The 23,064-nt window shown below is 36.9% G+C and overlaps 1 protein-coding gene across 10 annotated transcripts in view; it reads right to left on the minus strand.

Moving 5' to 3' along the window:
• The window catches only part of HERC1 (HECT and RLD domain containing E3 ubiquitin protein ligase family member 1), a 189,597-nt gene that overhangs the window by 104,458 nt on the left and 62,075 nt on the right, over positions 1-23,064 (minus strand). For all 10 annotated transcript variants that reach the window (XM_073877161.1, XM_073877160.1, XM_073877158.1 and 7 more), the window contains exons 9-18: positions 20,043-20,187; positions 19,778-19,949; positions 17,811-17,945; positions 17,329-17,494; positions 12,048-12,173; positions 10,913-11,134; positions 5,993-6,145; positions 5,735-5,867; positions 4,128-4,319; positions 997-1,218 (exon numbers count right to left, since the gene is read on the minus strand). In XM_073877161.1, the coding sequence (XP_073733262.1) occupies positions 997-1,218; positions 4,128-4,319; positions 5,735-5,867; positions 5,993-6,145; positions 10,913-11,134; positions 12,048-12,173; positions 17,329-17,494; positions 17,811-17,945; positions 19,778-19,949; positions 20,043-20,187 (1,666 nt within the window). The remainder of the gene's footprint in view (positions 1-996; positions 1,219-4,127; positions 4,320-5,734; positions 5,868-5,992; positions 6,146-10,912; positions 11,135-12,047; positions 12,174-17,328; positions 17,495-17,810; positions 17,946-19,777; positions 19,950-20,042; positions 20,188-23,064) is intronic.

A 23,064-nucleotide genomic window follows, 5' to 3' on the forward strand; every position in this document is an offset into this window, starting at 1 on the left:
TACAACTGTATCTTAAGTACCAGTGTAGCACTCAACAACCATGGCCAGAATCACTGTCTGGTTCATAAATGAAATGATGAATATATACTCTCTATTTGGAAAAGGAGGAAAATCTTCATTAGCTCTTCTCACTCCCACTCCCCAACCCTCCAAACCCAAAGCAGAATATGCAATTTTTGTCTTGGTTTCAATTTTTCTTCTCCCTCTTGATTGAGATTCTCTTAGATTAAGATTTCTCTTGGACTTTCCCTCTTAGGCACTCTCTCAGTCTCTTTCACCCATCAGAGGAACAATGAATTTTAAGTCAGTAAGACCACATAGGCTATCTAATCAGCTCCTTATTTTATGGATCAAAATTACAGGTCCAGAGAGATTAAAGGGCCAGTCCTAAAACAACCAGATCACCTGTTCAGGAACTGGAGAAATCTTCATGTTCAGACAGTCTGAGAGACAGCCTACCAGCAAAGAAGATAAATGGGAGATGAGGCAGGAAAGAGAAACCCCAAAGGCACCATAAATGGGGAGGAAAAAATGTGGAAATGTACAAGGTAACACCAGCATGAAAGTAGGATAGGCTGGGAGGAGAAGAGATTGCCACTCACATCTGGGAGGTGTTTGAAAACTGAACACTGGCAAGTCCTGGTAACCTTACAGAGCTTTACGTTCTATGAAGCACTTTCATAACTTCCAAGCCCCAGAAAACAAGGAATCAAGCATATTCCCACTTTTATAAGTTAAATGACTTGCCAAAAATGAGTGATAAATGACAGGGTGGGACGAGACCTACATTGCCCTAATTTGGAGGCTCTTTTCACTACACAGTGCTGCAGGATTTAACTTCTAAGGGCTCCAAGTCACAATCTCAGATCCCCCACCCAGCTAATGTTTCACTTGTTTGCTATCAGTTCTCTATTCAGCAAACCCAGAATAAGAGAAATCTCCAAAGAAGTTACAAACATAAGGATGTATTTTAAACACTGTAGAGAAGCACATTACCTAACTGAGGGGTGTCCATTTCTACACCATCACTAAAAAGCGGTGTTTTCATCCAATATGCAGTGTCCTGTTCCTCTGGAGACACAGGGGAGCCCAGAAGCATACCACCAAGACACCGCCCAATAAGGAGAGCAATTGTTCTTTCCAGATCCACAAGCCACACCCAGGACTGGGCTGGCTGAGGTAACGGCATGCCAGCAGGATCAATCAGTTCTGGCCCTCCTAAAGACAAAATCATTAGTAATTGTGTCTTATCTGGTATTCAAGAGTCTCAATCTTTCTCATTTCTATTGCACTGCAATAAGACAATGAAGCAAACTAATTTTACATTGAAAACATAAATTATAACACTAACCGTATATATTCTCTTTACTAGGCTAACTTAAAATATATTCAAATGAGTTTGCCATCAAATAAATTTCCCCTGTGGAGTTACTAATTTTAAGACAAACATTAAAACAGTATCTATGACAGAAATGTCCCAAGGGATTCTATTCCTACTTTTCATTATCCAGATCAAATTTCACCATAACAGGTAGTACTTGAGGCAGCTCATCCCTCCAAAATCAATACAAGAATTGATCTAGTAAAATGACACTTATTATTGTTTAATGTTTTTAAGGCCCAAATTCAGAACTGTCTTGTACTAAAATCCAGATCCATGATTTCTTATTATTCATTCTTCACTTAAAAAAGAAAAACTATTGGGGCGCCTGGGTGGCTCAGTCATTGAGCGTCTGCCTTCGGCTCAGGTCATGATCCCAGGGTCCTGGGGCCGAGCCCCGCATCGGGCTCCATGCTCCGCGGGAAGCCTGCTTCTCCCTCTCTCACTCCCACTGCTTGTGTTCCCTCTCTCACTGTGTCTCTCTCTGTCAAATAAATAAATAAAATCTTTAAAAAAAAAAAAAAAAGAAAAACTATACTTAGCCATAAAGATAGGAACGAAGTCAATCAAATCATTTAAGAAAAACAAAGAAGATCAACAAATCCAAAAACTAGTATTTAAAAAGACTGATAAAATGGACAAACTTGTTTTTTTGGGTTTTTTTTAAGATTTTATTTATTTATTTGACAGAGAGAGAGAAAGAGAGCACAAGTAGGCAGAGTGGCAGGTAGAGGGAGAGGGAGAAGCAGGCTCTCCGCCGAGCAGGGAGCCAGATGCGGGACACGATGCCGGGACCCCAGGACCATGACCTGAGCCGAAGGCAGCTGCTTAACCGACTGAGCCACCCAGACACCCCTAAAATGGACAAACTTCTAATAAAAGATGGCATAAATTCAAATATTAGGAATAAAAAAGAGGATGTAACCACAGTTACACTAGGAATTTTTTTTTTAGATTTATTTATTTATTTATTTGACAGAGAGAGAGAGAGACAGCAAGAGAGGGAACACAAGCAGGGAGAGTGGAAGAGGGAGAAACAGGCCTCCTGCCCAGCAGTGAGCCCGATGTGGGGCTCGATTCCAGGACCCTGGGATCATGACCTGAGCCGAACGCAGATGCTTAACTGACTGAGCCACCCAGAAGCCCCTACACTAGGGATTTTTAAAAAACCGTTGAGTACTATGAAAAATTTTATGCCAATAAATTTGAGGGTCCTGGAATCAAGCCCCACATTAGGCTCCCCACTCAGCGGGAAGCCTGCCTCTCCCTCTCCATTGGCCTATCCCCCAGCTCATGCTCTCTCTCATGCTCTAGCTCTCTCTCAAAAAAACAAATAAAATCTTTAAAAAAAAAATTTGAAAAACAACAAAATGACATTTTCTGGAAAAATATCAACTTCCAAAATGGATTTGAGAAGAAATAAAAAGCTAGAAAAGAAAAATAACTACTAAGGAAAGAAAATTAATAGCCAGAGTCTATCTAAATGCCAGGGCCAGGTGGTTTTATAGATGAAGTCTTCTAAACCTTCAAAAAAAGATATCCTCTATCTTACACAAATCATTTCAGAGCAAAGGGAAAAAAGGGAAGACTCCAAACTGATGCTACGAGATTAGGATAACTGTGGTAGTAAAAATGACAAAAGATGCAAAAATCCAAAATAAGATGATATCTAACTTACCTAACACAAAAAGAGTGAATCTTAACAAGTTCTGAGATGCTTTAGAAAAAGAAGAGTCAGCCTGGAATGGCTCCATATAAAACCTAATTAACATCCTGCTACAGTTGTAACCTTGACACCTGACTTCATCTAAATCCAGTTGTCAAAGAACCATATAATGTTAAAGACAGGCCCTCATTGTCATCTTGTCCAATTCCAATCCTTCCAGAAGAAACCAAGGCTTAAGAAATTATAAGCAACCTGCCCTAGATAATACAGCCACGTCACTAGCTTTATGCCTTAGTCCAGGATTCTTTCTAATAAAACATGTGGCCTCATTTGAAAGGTTTTTAAGACTTGGTAATCAAACTCCTTTAATAGCCTTATGACAGACTTCAAGGGAAAAACACAATGTTTTCTAGACATAGTACTCAAAACTATATCCAACTGAGTATCAAAATCACCATTTTATAAATTAAGACTGAATTCAAGTGTCATACCTAAAATCAGAATGCTATTTCCTATAAAGTTCCTTAAAAAAACAAAACAAAACAAAACAAAAAACCCATACACATAAAGAGAGACTCCCAATTTCCATCTTCCACATTCAGTTATCTATACATCCAACCAAAATACTAAATATTTTACTGTCAAATAGAGATTTAAAACTAAAGATCTTTTCATTTAAGAAATACAACTTTTTAATCAAATCAATCCATTGATTGTAAAATGTGTCACTATGCTGCTGACTGAACTTTGAAAGAATGCTTTCCTATTATCCAATGTAAGATGTATCCTAATTTCAATGATGTCAAAATTTGAAGAAAAAAAAAGTGTCTCAGAATCAATGAAATATACTATTCAAACCTAATGACCATATAAAGACCCTCTTTATGACACTGTTACATATGAGCAACTTCTTGAGTTTTCTCATCTCAGTCGCCCTTTAGGCTACAAATTCTTAGACCATAACAACCTTACCTTTTGATTATGTGAAACACCCAAGTATCAGATATGACCCACCTGATGCACACAAGAGGAACAACTTTTCCCAAAAGCCTTATTTGTTGTTTTACTACCTTTACTCACCATGAAGAGGCCACTGTAACTCTTGGTCTTCTAAAAGAGTGGCAGCAGGCAGGAGTCTATTAAGGCAATCAAGAGGTGGCAACAAGTCGAGGAGGTAACTCAACAGAGGCCGTGCCACTGACACGGGGAGTAACAGTAGAGAGTTAACAATCTGGCAAAGCATACTGCCTGCAGCTGAGACGTATATCACATCTATGAAGGGTAAGAAATTCAACATGGATCAATTGTTTCAAACTTAAAAAAGAAAAAAACCTAAAAAATACTATTTTAGTCTAGAACTAGAGTATACTAATTCAATAACTCTTTGTTGAACATGTACCTGGTAGCTGATGTGGTATTAGTATTTACTCACTTTCAGAAAGTACCACCAACAGACACTTTGTGGGAAAGCATATAGATCCCTGTGCCAACAAATTCAAAGGATTACAGCTGCTTCCCTTAAAATACATTATGAATTTCTCATTCACAAATTTATCCTCATTTTTAGATTTACTCAAGAAATATTTATTGGGTACAACATACCAGGCACTGTTCTAGGTGAAAGGGAGACAGCCACGAACAAAGAGCTAAAAACTCCTACCCTCATGATCTTTACATACTATATTTTTTAAACCAAATTTATTTTTTTAAAAAAAATTAAGATCACTTCAAAGCATCTTTTTATCTATACTGGCTTTAAATTAATTTTATTTCCCTATTTCATTGTATTGGGGGTGGGAAGGACCATCAGAGATTAGCTCCATTTGAAGAGATTAATTTTTAAATACCTGTGGAAAGACAAAATGGAGGTGTCTAGTAAGCAATGGTTTTAGTTTCTCAGTTTCTTTCTTTCTTTATTCAGTTGGGGAACTTCAGAGATAAGGTGGTTTCAGAGAGACATACTGAATTTTAGTTGCCTTTGAGACAACCAAGAAAAGACACCCAATAGGTAACTAGAAAAGGCTTTGGTGTGATAAAGGAGTTCTTAGCCAGATGCAGATATGGAAATCAATAGACACGTGATGGTCAAAGGAAATGGGACCAGACCAGATCATTCAGGGAGAAAAAAGGATTGAAGACAAAATTCAGAGGATCTTACACATTAAAGGCCATGTCCAAGGAAAAAGAGCTTATAAGAAACAACTGAAAAAAAGTGATCAGAGTGATATGAGGCAAAACAGGATTGTGACTACACAGAAACCCAGAGAGAAGAAAGCATTTCAAGAAGGAGAGCGGAACACTGGCAAATGCTAAAGAAAGGTAAAGAAACAGCATATAAAAATTCACTTTATGCCATTTAAAACTAATCTTTTTTTTCTTAAGAAAGAATTTCTATTTTATTTATTTTTTTATTATGTTCAGTTAGCCGGAAAATTAATCTTTTTGAGTATCACTGAAACATCTTTATATTAGGGCTCTTTCATGTCAATTAGCATCTCTGAAAATTAGTCATTATCAATCACTGTTACCATCACTCCCAAACCAAAATCAAAGGGATCTTCAATAGAAAGGGGATTCAAGATCATTCCTATTCCACTCAGAGGTTTCAGGTCTCTTAAGGCTTTGCGAAGGCTAAGAATTCTTGCTTTACAACCACTATTAAATGCCAAATCCAGTACCAAACACACCTCTTAATTTTTCTCCAACGCTGCCATTCCAAGGACTTTCTTTGAGCAAATTTGCAGAGCGTGAATAAATATCTGTGGCATGAGGCAACAAGAGCTGAAGATGTTTATGAAGCAGCGCCACGCTGCTTGAGTTCTGCTGGGGGAAAGTTCTTAAATTACTACTGTGAAAGATTCAAGGTACAGAAATATCATGCTTACCCAAATATCTGAGTTTCAAGGTCCCTGGGAGACCATCATAAAAGGCAAAGAATCACATACCTCACTAATGTTATTGATATGGCAAAATGCCAGCAGCTGTTTCTGCAGTGAACACAGGAGTTCATGAAGATGAGCAGGCTGACTGTTTTCTGAAGATGATGTTCCAAGTAGAAATTTATCACTATTCTTTTCTAGCTCTCCAAAGGCTTGATCCTAAGATGATATATAAATTGAGATTATATTTGAAGTGCTTGAAAACGAAAGTCAAGTCGTACCATAAATGATTCTGACTTAAGAGCCACTGTCTCCTTGGGTGCCTGGCTGGCTCAGATGTTTAAGCATCTGCCTTCGGCTCAGGTCATGATCCCAGGGTCCTGGGATCGGGTCCCGCATCGGGCTCCCTGCTCCTTGGGAGCCTGCTTCTCCCTCTGCTTCTCTCTCTCTGTCTCTCATGAATAAATAAATAAAATCTTTAAAAAAAAAAAAAAAGAGCCACTGTCTCCTTTTTCCCATTATCAATCTTTAAATTTTTGCACTGTTATTAGCTACTAGCAAAACTTGTAAAGCAATTTCAATGTGTTTTACCATTTAAAAAAAAGTAATACATGTTTCACTACAGAAACTTTGAATATAGAGAAAACAGTACAATACCCACAGACAACATACTTCAACATTTTAATGCAACTGCTTTCCATATCTCGTGTCAAAGTTTTGTTTTCACATGGTTGTGAAAGGACACAACTGAACATTTGAACCCAATTCTCAGAAATTAAATTAGTTTCATATTTTAAAAGAAATAAGTGATGTCAACTATACTTAAATTTAAAAATAGGTAGAAAAAAAAGAAATGGACTAAAGAGAATGACAACTAAATACAGTGTGTGATCCTGCATTTGAGGAAGGGGTTGCTATAAAGCACATTAAGACAATTATAGAAATCTGAATATGGATTGTATAGTAAATTGTATCAATGTTAAATTTTTCTGAATAATTGTTCTGTTGTTATGTAAGATAATGCCCTTCTTAAGAAATACATGCTTAAGCATTTAGGAATAGTCAGCATGGCATCTGTAACTACTCTCAAATGATTTAGAATACTAGAGATGGTAAAGCTAATTTGGCTGAAGGGTAGAAGGGAGTTCTCTGCTTCTTGAAACTCTTGTGTAAGTTTTAAATTATTTCAAGTTAAAAATTTTTTTTAAAAAACTGTTCTTGTAACTTTTCCAAAGAAGACATCCAAATGGCCAACAGACACACGAAAAAGTGCTCAATGTTGCTCGGCACGGCCTCAGGGAAATCCAAATCAAAACATCAATGAGATACCACCTCACACCAGTCAGAATGGCTAAAATTAACAAGTCAGGAAACGACAGATGTTGGCGAGGATGCGGAGAAAGGGGAACCCTCCTACGCTGTTGGTGGGAATGCAAGCTGGTGCAGCCACTCTGGAAAACAGTTTGGAGTTTCCTCAAAAAGTTGAAAATAGAGCTACCCTATGACCCAGCAACTGCACTACCCTATGGCCAAGCAATTGTACTATTTACCCCAAAGATACAAATGTAGTGATCCAAAGGGGCACGTGCACCCCAATGTTTATAGCAGCAATGTCCACAAGAGCCAAACTATGGAAAGAACCAAGATGTCCATCAACAGATGAATGGATAAAGAAGATGTGGTATATATATACAATGGAATATTATGCAGCCATCAAAAAACCCCACGAAATCTTGCCACTTGCGATGACGTGGATGGAACTAGAGGGTATTATGCTAAGCGAAATAAGTCAATCAGAGAAAGACATGTATCATATGATCTCACTGATATGAGAAATTCTTAATCTCAGGAAACAAACTGAGGGTTGCTGGAGTGGTGGGGGGTGGGAGGGATGGAGTGGCTGGGTGATGGACATTGGGGAGGTTATGTGCTATGGTGAACGCTGTGAATTGTGTAAGACTGATAAATCACAGACCTGTACCTCTGAAACAAATAATACATTATATGTTGAAAAAAAAAAAAAAGAAGATAGTAGGAAGGGAAAAATGAAGAGGGGGAAATCGGAGGGGGAGATGAACCATGAGAGCCTACGGACTCTGAGAAACAAACTGAGGGTACTGGAGGGGAGGGGGGTGGGGGGATGGGTTAGCCTGGTGATAGGTATTAAAGAGGGCACGTATTGAATGGAGCACTGGATGTTATATGCAAACAATGAATCATGGAACACTACATCAAAAACTAATGATGTGATGCAATGTATGGTGATTAACATAATAAAATAAAATTAAAACAAACAAAAACTGTTCTTGTAAAAAATTTAGAAAATAACAAAACTGTATTTAAAAACAAGTTAAAATCGCCATTTAGTGAACACCCAAAGAAAATCACTACTAATATTTTTTAGTTTATTTCTTTCTGATTTTTGTGACTTTTGCAATTTTTTCATAATATTGCATACTGTTTTTAATCTTCTCTTTTCCAACAGATTCGTAAATATTATCTGTCTTCACAAATCATGGGTATATAAATTTTAAGGGTCATAATATTCCCTTGAGCGTATACACCATAATTTACCTAGCCATTTTAGATATTTAAGTTGTTTAAAATTTTTATTTCTTATAAAGATGTGATGAACACCTTTATGCATAAAGTATGGTCTATGTTTACAATATGCAAGACAGAGTCTCAGCACATTTTAAGGCCCTTGCCATATAAACACCATTATAAGCTGCCAAATAAGCACTGCTCTAGATTGAATGTTTGTGTCAACTCAAAATTCATATGTTGAAAACTAATCCCCAATGTGATGGCATTTGGAGATGGGGCCTTTGGGAAGGGACTAGTGCCCTTGTGAGAGAGACCCCCAGAGAGCTCCCCTGTGTGAGGACACACTGCAAGAAGATGGCTATCTATGAACCAAGAAGCTGGCACCATCAAATCTGCCAGCACCTTGATCTTGAATTTCTCACCTCTCTAACAGTGAGAAATAAGTCTGTGTTGTTTAAAAGCCACCCAGTCTATGGTATTCTGTTTATAGCAGCCCAAACAGACTAAGACAAGCACCATCATTTCAAAATCTTAGAACATGACAGGGGCGCCTGGGTGGCTCAGTCACAGTTAAGTGTTTGACTCTTGATTCTGGCTCAAGTCATAATCTCAGGGTCATGAGACAGAGTCCCACGTCAGCTTCCACACTGGGCATGAAGCCTGCTTGAGATTCTCACCCTCCCTCTCCCTCTTTCCCATCTCCCCAACCCTCCTATCACACACATTCTCTCTCTTAAAAAAAAAAAAAAAAAGTAAAAAGAACATGACAAATTTGGTTTAAATCACTTCAGAAAGAAGTAATTTATGATTTTCACCCAAAAGCAGTATTTTATTTCCATTTCCATATAACATACACATTTACCCCAGCCCTAATGACATTAGAAAGGCACTACTTTTTTTCACTAATTTTATCTTTAATTATAGTAAAATACATACAATATCAAATTTATCACCTTAACCATTTTTGAATATGCAGCTCAATAGTGTCAAATGTGTTCACATCATTGTGCACGTGCCACTTTTAATTATATAAATGCAAGATTATACCTTCCTTTGTAAGAAGGACAAATAAAAGCATTAAGAAAGCTCTGACTCAAGGAGGCTAGATTCTTGCCTAAAGTACACGTAGCAGCTATGCAAGGAGGTGCCCTAACGATGTACCACTAATTACCTGGCAGCAGCTTCTAGTGCTGAAGGCAAAACTATCAAATCACAGTAACTGGAGGATGTTTTCTACCAAAGGACAAGTACATCGAACTGTATCTGTAGTGTTAAGAATTCCATGGGCTTCGCACTTGACAGTGACAGCCAGTCTACTTTGAGAAAGGCACTACTTTCATGCCGCATAAGTATTCCTCACAACTTTGGAAAAAAATGTTCTGTCAATAACAAATGACATTATGACATTGTTTCCATTCCATGTGCAGCCAAACATCAGATCAAATTTATATTCTTAAATCTGAAAGAAAATAATTATATAGGCCCAACTGTCATTCGGATTTAGCGACCTTTTAATGTGTACTGAATAGAACACTAAGACTTGCACAGAAGAAGATACAGACCTGACCCTGACAAGGTCTAGGAAACAATATGAAAGGATACACAAACCACTCAAAGTTAAGTCACACAGTACACCTTGTCCCTAAAAATTGCTGAAGTTATACCAAGTTATAATTAACATGGTTAAATCGGGTTATTTGGGTAAGGCTTCCCTGAAGAAGTCACAGATTAGAACAAGCTGGAAACAGGTAATGCCATGTCCACGAGCTCAGATGAGTGGTGTGTAAGCCAAATGATGAAGGGTCTGAAGGGGTTTTAATTTAATACAATGAGGTTATTCCAGCAGTAAGATGCAGAGAAGAGATCAGCAAAAAGTGACAATAACTACAACACTGTTATTAGCATTAGGTAATGACGTTGTGAGTTAGAACCCACAGAAATGGGGATGGGGGAGTGAGAGATGGATTTAAGAAACACTTAAGAATTAAGAGCATCCTAACACAGGGAAAGCTATAGTGTCCACTGTCTTCTCTCCTACTGATCAGCCTATTCTTAGTAAGTACTAACCACACTGTAATTACAGGATTATATCTGGTAAGGTTAATCCCTTCCTCATTATTCTTCTCTTGCAAATGTTGGCAACTATTTTTATCTGTTTATTCTTGAACATTAACATAAGAAAAACTTGGTAAAATTCTAAAAATATCTTTTTGGAATTCTCAATTACAAGTCATTTGGCTCCTGCAATATTTCAGAAGCCTGACACATGTTTTCTGCCTCTGCGGAAGTGGAGTCTAGAGTTTTATTTATTTCATATGTATTTAAATGTCAAACTACCTCAACCTGAAGCCATCTCTATCCCCTCCAAAAAAGAAACAACAAACAAACAAAAAATCCAAGCTTTTTTTTTTTTAACTATAAAGAAAAAGAGCAACTTACGGTATAAAATCCTAAATTTCTTAAGAGAGTCTTCATCAAAATTTCAGCCAGATGGGTGTCTGGATGGCAGCTCTGAGTGCCATAAGGTTGATCTGACAGGTTTCCATAGCCAGTACACACAGAAGAGAGGTCAGCAGCATCAGAGGGTGAGCTATAGCCAAGTAAGGAAGCTACATGGGTATGATCTTGCAAACTTGTCAGAATGATATCCAGTTGCATTCTCTAAAGAAAAATATTTTCATCAATGAAATACATACAAATAAGTAATTAGCTTAAAATGCACTTTAAAAGAAAAAAAAGGATCCCACTTAATATCCTGATATTTTAGGAAGTGTATAATTAAAAGAAAAGCTATTCCACTGATACCATTTGGAAAAACGTAACTTACAGCATTCTATTCCTTCTTTTACTATAATACCCAAAACTCTAAGCAAAATGGTATTCTCTGCATAATGATTTTAGGACTTGTAAGAGCAGGAAATGTCAATAGATAAATTATACTATATATTCTTCTACAGACTTATCAATGTAACTATTTATTCTAATATTTAAAATAAATCACCTGAAATCTAAATTACTGAAAACTACTCATTGGAGGCATCTGTGGATATGATATTGCCAGTGAGTACCACTTTTCCCCTGAAATCTCTAATTCTACAATTGATAGTTCTACTTGGTCGAGCAAAATGTACTTATTTTAATGTACATAAGATATTAAAAATGGAAAGAATAAGCACATTCATGTCCTCAAATACATTTTCATAACAGTCACCTTCTTTTACTTTTTATATAAGCAATTTTAAACAACGTTCTGGGCATGGAACCAACAGTAGCACATGACCTTGATTTCAACTTAGCACACTATATAAACCAAAACGTCTCTGGTTTGATAGTATAAGCAACAAATTATTAAATTTTAATAATTAGCCCCAAATCATTTAATAGATTATCATTTGCTTCACCTTCATTAGAATTCTGGGAACTCTTCCAGCAGAAAACATTAAATATTAGGATTTACTAAACCCATAAAGTATTATTCCATGAATACATGGTAATCGATAGCTTTATTTCCCTCTCAGTCTATTTCAGTGTCTGTGATATTACTGGTTTACTTAGATACCATGCAAAGGCTCACCTGTCCTTTAGATAAGCTTTCCCATCTATCAGGTCCTTGGGGTAAAAGAGAATGAAGCAATTCCATACGTTCTCGTAATGGAGGTAACAACATGGTTGCTCCCACTGACAGAGTTTCAATTACCACCTAGTATCAAAAAAGAAAAGTGTATTTACGGGCCTACTCCTTATCTTTTTAACAGAAACACATGAAAAATAAATGCACTATTAGGATCATGGAAATCTGAAGAAGGTAGATCACAGAAGTTTGAATAAAGTGACATGAAAAAAGAAAGCAAGCAATCCTTTAGATGTCTTTAAGTAGATTAGAATACGTATTTTATTTTATTATGTTATGTTAATCACCATACATTACATCATTAGTTTTTGATGTAGTGTTCCATGATTCATTGTCTGCATATAACACCCAGTGCTCCATTCAGTACGTGCCCTCTTTAATACCCATCACCAAGCTAACCCACCCCCCAACCCCTCCCCTCTAGAACCCTCAGTTTGTTTCTCAGAATCCATAGTCTCTCATGGTTCGTCTAGAATACATGTTTTGAATTTGCCACTTACAGCTAATCATCATCCAACAAATATTTAGTACCAACTCTATAACATTGGGCCTGGTAAGACTCTGCAAAGTGCTGTAGATGCAGAAATGAACAAGACAGACAAAAGTCCTGCATTCATAAGCCTATAGTCTAGTGGGAAAGAGACCCTGAGCAAGTAATTTTAAGTGTGAAAGGAGTCACATATAGGGAAAGTAAAACGAAGTACAAACTTGAATGAACACACACACAGGTAACTAACATGGCCTATGGGCTCACAGAAGGTCTCCCTAAGAACTGGACATTTAGTTAAGAATTTTATTTTATGTAAAGATTTTATTTATTGGGGCACACCTGCGTGGCTCAGTCAGTTGGGCATCTGCCTTCGGCTCAGGTCATGATCTCAGGGTCGTGGGATTCAGACCCGCATCAGGCTCCCTGCTCAGCAGGGAGTCTGCTTCTCCCTCACCTCCTAGCTCGTGCTCGCTCATGCTCTGTTGCTGTCTTTCTAAAATAAGTAAATAAACTTTTTTAAAAAAATTTATTTATTATTTGAGAGAGAGACAGAAGGCATTAGAGAGAATGAGCACGAGTAGGGAGAGAGGGAGAAGCCAGCTCCCCAATGAATGGGGAGCCCGAAGTGGAGCTCAATCCCAGGACCCCAGGATCATGACCCAAACTGAAGGCAGACGCTTAACCAACTGAGACATCCATGTGCCCCTAAATTAATAATTTTAAAACAAGAAGGACTTGGACTAACAAATATCCAGGTAGCTATTAAGAACAGTTGCATTATCTGAGGCCCCATAATTTCTCAGGGTCATAGCTTCTTTATCACTAAAATGAGGGTGTTGGACTAGAAAAAAGAAACACTTGATTATTAAGAGCTCTTATAAATTTAAAATACAATGGAAGAAATTTTAAAAAACTCAATAGAAGGTTTAGAATATAAAATTAAATTTCTCATAAAGTAGATGGGGGAAAATGGAAAACAGGAAAGAAAACATAAGAAAAATTATGAGGACTCATCCAGGAGGTCTAGTATCCCAATAATAAGGAGTTCCAGAAAGAGAAAACATAGAAAACAATGAAGAGGAAATCAATATACAAAATACTTCAAGCTAACTTCTTAAAACTGAAGACTATGAGTTTTGAAATTAACAGGGTCCACCCAAGTACAAACCACAATGGTTAACAGACCCACATCAGTTCATATTATTTTGAAATGTGAGAACACAAAGGACAAATAGAACTTGCTATAGAATCCAGAGAGAAAAGCAGATTTCCATTCATACGATAAAAACCTAAAGAGCACTGATTTTCTGAGTAATAACACTGAAAGCTTAGAAGACAATGACTTCTACGGGAGAACAAATTCTTAACAGGAAAATGATTTAGATTAGAATTCTATGCCCTCAACTATTCACGAAGATATTCAATTCACAAACTACTTCATTGTGAGTGTATTTTCAAGGAATATTTTTCCTATCTACCCTCTCTCAGAAGCTACTGATGGGGGTAAAAACCCAACAGACACCACCTTAACCAAGTGATCACCATCAAAATCTCAAGTAATAAGACACCAGTACCATGAACTCCATGATGTGGTATACTGAGGACACATCATCATTTCTGTGGCATTCTTGCCAAAAATGCATAACCCCAGTCCAATCATGAGAAAACAACAGAGATATTCAATAAAATAACTGACCAGTACTCACAAACTGTCTAGGTCATGAAAGACAAGGAAAAAAACAAGGAATTGTGACAGTGTAGGAGACCAAGGAGAAACAATAATCAACTGTAATATGGGACACTGAACAGGATTCCTCAAAAGAACAAGGACATTATTGGAAAACTGATCAAATTTCTAATAAGCTGTTTAGTGTACTGATAGTATGAAGCTAATGTTAATTTCTTGGTTTTGATAACTGTAATATGGTTATGTATGACATTAGCACTGGGGAAGCTGAGTGAGAAAACTCTATTTTTTATGCAACTTTTCCTTAAGTCTACAAATGACTCAAAATAAAGCATTTATTTTTTTTAATTTTTTATTGTTATGTTAATCACCATATATTACATCATTAGTTTTTGGTGCAGTGTTCCATGATTCATTGTTTGTTCATATCAAAAGAAAGCATTTAAAAAGAAACAAAAAAGAGCAGCAACAGTGAGTGCTATAAACAGATTAAGTTACTAGAAATTTCAGAGATAAGGAACAGAAACAGCTTTGTACACATCCTGAGAATTCATCTCCCAAGGACTCTCCTAATAGAGTAACTACCAAGGACAGTCAAGGAATAAATAAACAATTTCCAAAGATAATTTTTACAATTTACTTTCCTTATTTTATTCCAGTACTTTTTGACCTTTTAAAAATACTACACTTTCATTCCTGATAAATATTGAAACATCAAAGTTCCCATTCACCACCCGGTTAATATTTCTCCCACCCACATGCCAGGGATATGTCTCTCCAGTTGAAAAATGAGTTATCCTTTTTGTTTTTTTAATTGACATGTAACTGACATGTCATAAAATTCACCTTTTCTAAGTATAAAATTCAGTGGTTTAGTATATTCACAGAGTTGTGAATCACCCCTATTCTAATTTTAGGACATTTTCATCACCTCAAAAAGAAATTCTGTGTCTATTAGCAGTCACTCCCCTCTCTCCCTCCCCCAACCCCTAACAACCAATTGATTTACTTTCTTTCTCTATAGATTTGCCTACTCTGTACATTTCATATACATACAATCATATAATATGTGGCCTTTTGTGACTGGCTTCTTTCACTTAGCATAATGCTTACAAGGTTCAGTCATGTTGTAGCATGTTATCAAAATCTTTCTTTTTACTCCTGAATAAGATTATCCTGGTACAGACATACCACATTTAGCTCATCCATTTATCAGTTGACAGACATTTGCTTATTCTGCTTTTTGGTTATTATGAATAATATTGCTATGAACATTCCTGTACAAGTTTTTGAGTGAAAATTCTCTTGGATACAGACCTAGATGTGGAAATGCTACATTATATGGTAACAATGTTTAAGGAACTACCTGCTTTCCAAATGGTACAGCTGTACCATTTTACATTACCACCAGCAATATACAAGAGTTCTAATTTCTCTACATCCTCACTAACACAATCCTCAGTCTTTTTGATTATAGCCACTGAGTGGATGTGAAGTAGTGTTTCATTATGATTTTGATTTGCATTTCCCTAATGACTAAGGCTGTTGAGCATTTTTTCATGTGCTTTTTGGCCATATGCATATTTTCTCTGGAAACATGTCTACTCAAAATTCTTTGCTCATTTTTAAAGCTGGGTTATTAAAAATAAATAAAGTTGGGTTATTTATCTTTTTTATTGTTGAGTTGTAAAGATCTTTTATATATTCTGGAAACTAGAATATTTCTTTTTGAGATTTTATCTATTTATTTGAAAGAGCAAGCATGAGTGGGGGTGGAGGGGGCAGAGGAAGCAGCAGACTCCCCGCTGAGCAGGAGTTCCTGGAAAGGGGTGGGGGTTGGGGGGCTCAATTCCAAGACCCCAGGATCATGGACTGAGCCAAAAGCAGACACTTAACCAACTGGGCCACCCAGGTGCCCCTGGAAACTAGAATATTATCAGACATTTGATTTACAAATATTCCTCTCATTCTAAGTTGTATGTTCATTTTCTTGATAATGCCCGTTGAGGCATAAATGTTTTCCATTTTGATGAAGTCCAATTTATCTTTTTTTGGTTGCTTGTGCTGTTGGTGTCACATCTAAGAAACTATTGCCTAATCCAAAGTCATAAAGATGATGTATGAGTGGATAAGCAAAATGTGATATATACATACAACAGAAGATTATTAAGCCTTAGAAAGGAAGGAAATTCTGACACCCGCTACAACATGGATGAACCCTGAGGACATTATGCTAAGTGAAATAAGCCAGTCACAAAAAGACAGTTTATGATTCTACTTATATGACATATTTAGACTGTCAAAATCAAAGAGACAGAAAGTAGAATGGTGGCTGCCAGAAGCTGGAGAAAGGAGAGAATCAGGAGTTATTGTTGGGTGGGTACAGAATTTCAATTTTATAAGGTGAAAAGAATTATGAAGATGGGTAGTGATGATGGCTGAACATTATGAATGTATTTAATACCACCAAGCTATATTTAAAAATGGTTGAGATAGGGGCACCTGGGTGGCTCAAATCAGTTAAGCGTCCAGCTCTTAATTTTGGCTCAGGTCATGATCTCAGGATTATGAGATCGAACTCCACATTAGGCTCCAAGCTGGGAATGGGGCCTGCTTGAGATTCTCTCTCTCTCCCTCTGTCCCTTCCCATCCCCCTCTCCCTCTCTCTCTCAAAAAAAAGGTTAAGACAGTAAATTTTACGTTGTATGTATTTTACCATAATAAAAAATAAAACTGGGTCCCTATCCTCAAAATCTATCCTCTGGTGGAAAAGACAGGCATGTTTGTGAACAGACAACTAAAATACAATGTGATGCAATGAGAACACATACAAGAGAAACCTAACCTGGCAGGAGAGCAGAGAATGAAAGGCTTCCCAAAGATGAGTCTTAAAGGATGAGTTAATCAAAAACATTTACTTCCACCAAGAAAAGGAGTAAGGGAAATAGCATCCAGTTGAAGTTTTCCAATATATGGTTGAATTTATGAGCTACAACTTTAGGGAAAGATGTGGCTTGAGATACAGATTCCAAGTCCTATATGCTTACCTCTTGAATTTCATCTGGGACAGTTGAATCCATCAGTCTGAAAAGCAAATTTCGAAGTGGACCTGCCTGTCTCCCAAGAATGCTGGTAGCTACCCCTCCCGCAAGTGCAAGAGCAAGGTGATTTGAAAGCAGCTTTAGGCACAGCTTGAGGAAACTGTGGTGTTCCCTGAAACCAAACAAAGTGCTGTGAACTTCTGGAACATAAAAGAGCATGTGCTATCCAGTTTGGGTAACATTTTTTCTCTTTAAAAATTTTGTCAAATTATGACCAATAGTGATTTTTAAAACGTGATTCATGAAATTATGGGTAACTTTTCCTAAAGGTCATTATCAATAAGTACCTAAGTTTAGCTCTTTTTTAGATTCTAAAGAAGTTTAATATAATTGAGGGGAAAACAGAACAAAAAAGAAAAGTCAAGCTCAAAATGAGTAATTAACAGACATAACACACAAACACACCAATATACATATATGTAATATACCTTGATGAAGGGAAAGGGAGTGGGGGAATCTCACTGTTTATTTTATCACAGTATCTCTCAAGAAAAGAACGCAGGTGTGAGAAGGTACTCTCTTCAAGATCTACACAATAAGGTCGGTGCCATGCAACAACTTGTCTAGAAGGAAGCATAAGAAAATCATGTAGTAACCTTAACGGGAATTTTCACACATGATCAAAAACAAAATTTAAACCATTAATAAAGCTGAAAGACTTCAACAAAATATACAGAAGGCCTTCTTAATTATAAAAGTTAAAACCCTTCATTTTAGCAACCAAGGAAAACCAAGAATTTGCTATCCCTACAGTTCTTCAAAGAGAAAACATATAACCACAACCTGCTTTGAAAAGTTGGATATTCACTCACTTAAAGGCAAGACCTGAGCCACAGGATCTACTACAGTCTTCTGGTTCTAAGGGTCTATAAAATGTGTATTTCTCATATTAAGAAAAACAGCCTGACTCTATAGAACAATAAACTAAAAGCTATTAAATGAACAACTCCTGGGGCACTTGGGTGGCTCAGTCAGTTAAACATCTGACTCTTGGTTTTGGCTCAGGTCATAATCTCACAGGCCATGAGATCAAGCCCCGCCATCAGGCTCTGCACTCAGTGGGAAGTTTGCTTGGGATTCTCTTCCTCTGCCCATTCCCCAACTCACATACACTCACGCTCTTGCTCTCAAATAAATAAATAAATCTTTAAAAAAAAAAAAAAAAAACAACTCCTAAAGACTCTTCTGAAGACTGTCAAGATTTTGGGAACCAACTACCTACATACGAATTGGGAAGTTGCAAATTTAATATGAACAGCAAATTATTTATAATCAATTTATTATATTTTTAGCTTTTGTTTTGGAGGGTAATTATCTATAAATGTTTTTATTGGTAAGAATGTCATAATAAATCAAAAAAAAAGAATGTCATAATAAATCCATCTGAATCAAGGGTCTGGAATGCAAATATAATATATACCAAGTTTAAATTAGCCCACATGCATTTGAAAATATCTGAAACAACCCTAAAATTCCTTAAAATTCACACTCCTAATAAAAATCATCTACCTGATTTTCTAAAAAGATATGGTTCTCTCTTTAGGAAAAAGCTAAATTTCTGCAAAAGCAACCTCCTTTGTTTAAAAATATAGCCACTGCTTGTTTTAAAAAAACCAACCAGACGAAGGCCACTGAGGCTAATCAACTATTTAATAAAACCCAGCTCTGGGGCACTGAGGTGGCTAGGTCAGTTAAGCATCTGCCTTCGGCTCAGGTCATGATTCCAGGGTCAGGGCTGGGATCATGACCTGCATCAGGCTCCCTGCTCAGCAGGGAAGTCGGCTTCTCCCTCTCCCTCCCCACTCATGCTCTCTCTCTCTCTCTCACTTTCTCTCTCAATAAATAAAATCTTTAAAAAAATAAAAAACAGGGCACCTGGGTGGCTCAGCTGGTTAAGCGACTGCCTTCGGCTTGGGTCATGATCCTGGAGTCCCGGGATTGAGTCCCACGTCGGGCTCCCTGCTTAGCAGGCAGTCTGCTTCTCCCTCTGACCCTCCCCCCTCTTGTGCTATCTCTCTCATTCTCTCTCAAATAAATAAAATCTTTATAAATAAATAAATAAAACCTAGTTCTGACTGTATTTTAATGTAACTTCCTCTTAATATGGAGACATTTAATTTTTAAAATCAGATCTAGAGACAGAGAAGGAATTCAAAATGTTTAAAAGACACTTAAATCAAGAAACTATCTTAAATAGAGGGTATAACTTCTTGCTTATATAATATAGCCTCAACACTCAAATCGAAAGAACTCTAGATGTCATTTCTGTGACAGTAAAAAAAATCAATACTAGAAATGTTCAGAAGGGCATTTTATGAACAAAGTACAATTATTTTTGTTTTCATTGGTGTTTCTGTTATTAGAACACAAGAATTTTTAAACGTGGCATTCTTACCTATCCCTAGGAAGAGCAGTCCATGCCAAACTATGTGATGTTCCAGCAGAGATCTGCTGAATAGCTATGCCATCTAAGCCACTCACTTTCTTTGGCTTAGTAATAGGACCTGTGGAATTTCCTTGGCCACACTGCCCCATTGAGTTATTGCCCCAGGCATAAACTTCATTATCTAAAAATAAAATAAACAAAAGCCTAATTTAAATGTAATAATTTACAGAAGATAATAGTTAATACTGTTTCTTTTAAAAACAAATGATGTTACCATGAGAAAGAGCCAAACAATGACTATCTCCAATAGAAATATCAACTATTCTTGTGGCAGCCAGTTCTTCAATAAGCTTGGGTCTCAAAGCAGTAGCTTCTGAAGAACCACAACCTAGACAAGCTCCACAGCCCCAAGCATAGACCTGAAACAAACAGAAAAGAACTACATGTAATATCCTGAGTTATTAGGTTGAAGACTTACGTTGTTTAAAAATAAATATCATCTAGGGGAATCTGGGTAGGGTAACTGGTTAAGTGTCCAACTCTTGGTTTCAGCTTTGGTCATGATCTCAGGATCATGAGATGGAGCCCTGCATCAGGCTCCGCACTGAGTCTGGAGCCTGTTTGGCATTCTCTCTTTCCCTCTCCCTCTGCACTGTCCCCCTTCCCCCGACCAACTCATGTGCACATGCATGCGCGTGCTCTCTTTCTCTCTCTCAATAAATAAATAAAATCTTTTTTTAAAAATAAATTAAAAAATAAATGAGAGTGTGGCTTGATACTAAATAACTTTTGGGGTACCTGGGTGGTTCTGTCAGTTAAGCATCCACCTTTGGCTCAGGTCATGATCCCAGGGTCCTGGGATCAAACCCCGCACTGGACTCCCTGCTCAGCAGGGAATCTGCTTCTCCCTCTTCCCCTCCCTCTGCTTTGTGTTCTCACTTGCTCTCTCTCTCAAATAAAATCTTGAAAAAAATAAATAATAACCTTCTGCTATTAAAAATAGTATTTACTGTTTTGACTGTTAAAGATTTTATAGTTATTTATTTTGCTGTTTTTAAATGTTCACTACACAGGCAGACAAGCAGCTGAGCTGAAAAGAAAAATAACTGGTCATAGGAAAAATGGAAGGATCTCAGAAGATCTTAGCAGCTTAGAAATACTGTTGTTATCTTACATCTTCTCTTTCATATGTTTCCTACTCTGTCTGCAGGTCTCAACAAATATTTCTTGGTTGATTAGACCAAGGTGTGAACATATAAAATGAATTATGTAAGTCACAAAACTGATGTTTATGATTCAGTTAAAAATCACATCACCTCTTTGTTATAATAATTTTAATGATCACTTACAAAGAGGGCCGTGTGAAGCAGTAGTCAACACAGCTCTCCGATCATCTTCATTTTTGGCTAATTAATACAACCACCACCACTGACTGATTTAAGAAGCTTAGGGGAAAGGTGAATTGAAGAGGAAGATAAAAGGATGAATGACTATCAGATGGGCAGCCCAAAATCAAAACAATTAGCAAACTGAGTGACTTTTTTTTCCTTCGGTGGGTTCTGGTAATATCATATAGACTCTTACCCTTATGCCACTGGGTTTGGGAATTGTTTTGTCTTTCAGTAAAGACTACTGAGAGGTTAAACCTCTTAAACAAAAAAAAGAGCAGCAAATACTTGTACCAGTTGCTAGAGAACTACTTAAGACAAAAATAGAACAAAATTCCAGTACACTAAAGGTATATGTTAGAAGGGGTTAAGAACTAAAGACAAGTAAGGTGAAAAAATACATAGTCAAAGTCATTCAAAATCTCCTAAATCACTCATCAAGTACAATACAGTTCTGTCACTCAGTAAGATCCATATAGGTAGAGTCTGCTCTTGCCGTGTTCCTCTGGCTGAACACCAGATGAAGAAATATCTGGCTTGTATTTAGGGACCTTGCTGTATAAAATATACATACTGTATTTTTCAACATAAGAATCACACTTAATATGATGGGAAGTCAGCAGTGAAGTGGCCTGAGAGGACTGAGGGAAAAACAGATGTTGCTCATCTCATGCTCAGCAAGTATAACGGTAAATAGAACTACCCTTGTCATTTAAATGTATTTCTCTCACTTTATTTTTTCCTAAGTATATATATTTGATTTCACACAACTTAGCATACTCATGATACAACTCTTCTATATAGCAACTAACTCACAAGTTCCTTTGAAATTTAATGTAATAAATGTATTATCATTATTAGCAACTAATAGTTGAACAGTACTTGGTAATTTATAGAAATTTTCAATTCATGTAATTACCTTATATGATCATTCGTAGGCAAAGCAGAAATCATTACCCCTCTCATACAAAAGAACCACGTGATGATGAAGGGAAGTCTGTGATTTGCCTATGGCTATACATTAAGCAAGTGAGCATCTTCTGGCCTCAATTCATAGAGTCTTACCACAAAACCCATAGTGAGGAAGAAGTAAAAGAGAAGTTCCAGGTTTTAAGGCACCATCCAGCACTGTAACAAATGACTAATGTAATGAAATATAGGGTAATGAATAGTTTGAGTTTGATTTTTTAAGACACAAGGCATTCTAGTCTCTCCAAAATAATTACACTATATGCTAATTTCAGCTTTGCTGTTCATCATCTGCCTTGTGAATTAGTCAGAAAACATTATTATACGACTATGTGGTACGTAATGGATTCCTATATGTGAGAAAATGAGTGGTCAGCTCACTTTTTCACTGTGGTTGCTAATGGATATAAGAAGAAAATTATTTAGTCTATCACCATACCTGGATCCTATCCATCACCAACAAAAAACAGAGAGAAGTCAAAATATGCACATAGAAGTTCAAAAGTTAATAAAGGGATCGTAAAGTTCTGACTATCCTAAGCCTGACTAGCCCTTTCTTAGAAACACCCATCCCTCTCAGATCATTTTCCATATGGAAATTTCTCCTTACCCTCTTTTGATCACCTTCTTGCCTTCTTAGTTCCTATCACTGGTTTCAACAAGAGCTATTCACACTTTCTCCCACTATCCATAATTTTTAGGAAAAAATTTAAGGGGTGCTGAGTGCTATAAAGGTTTTATAAAACCTGTTAATACAAATGGGGCTGAGGACGGGTTTATCTGGGTCACACATGCCAGGTGAGAAAATCTCGTTCCTTTGCAAATACTCTACCTCTTCAAACAGGAGAAAATACTTCATTTCAATAGATTGCCTTTATTTTTTTTTTTTTAAAGATTTTATTTATTTATTTGAGAGAATGAGAGATGAGAGCACGAGAG

The sequence above is a fragment of the Callorhinus ursinus genome, unplaced genomic scaffold (genome assembly GCF_003265705.2).
Source record: "Callorhinus ursinus isolate GAN/ISIS: 27379988/994484 unplaced genomic scaffold, GSC_fseal_2.0 scaffold25, whole genome shotgun sequence".
Taxonomy (NCBI): Eukaryota; Metazoa; Chordata; class Mammalia; order Carnivora; family Otariidae; genus Callorhinus; species Callorhinus ursinus.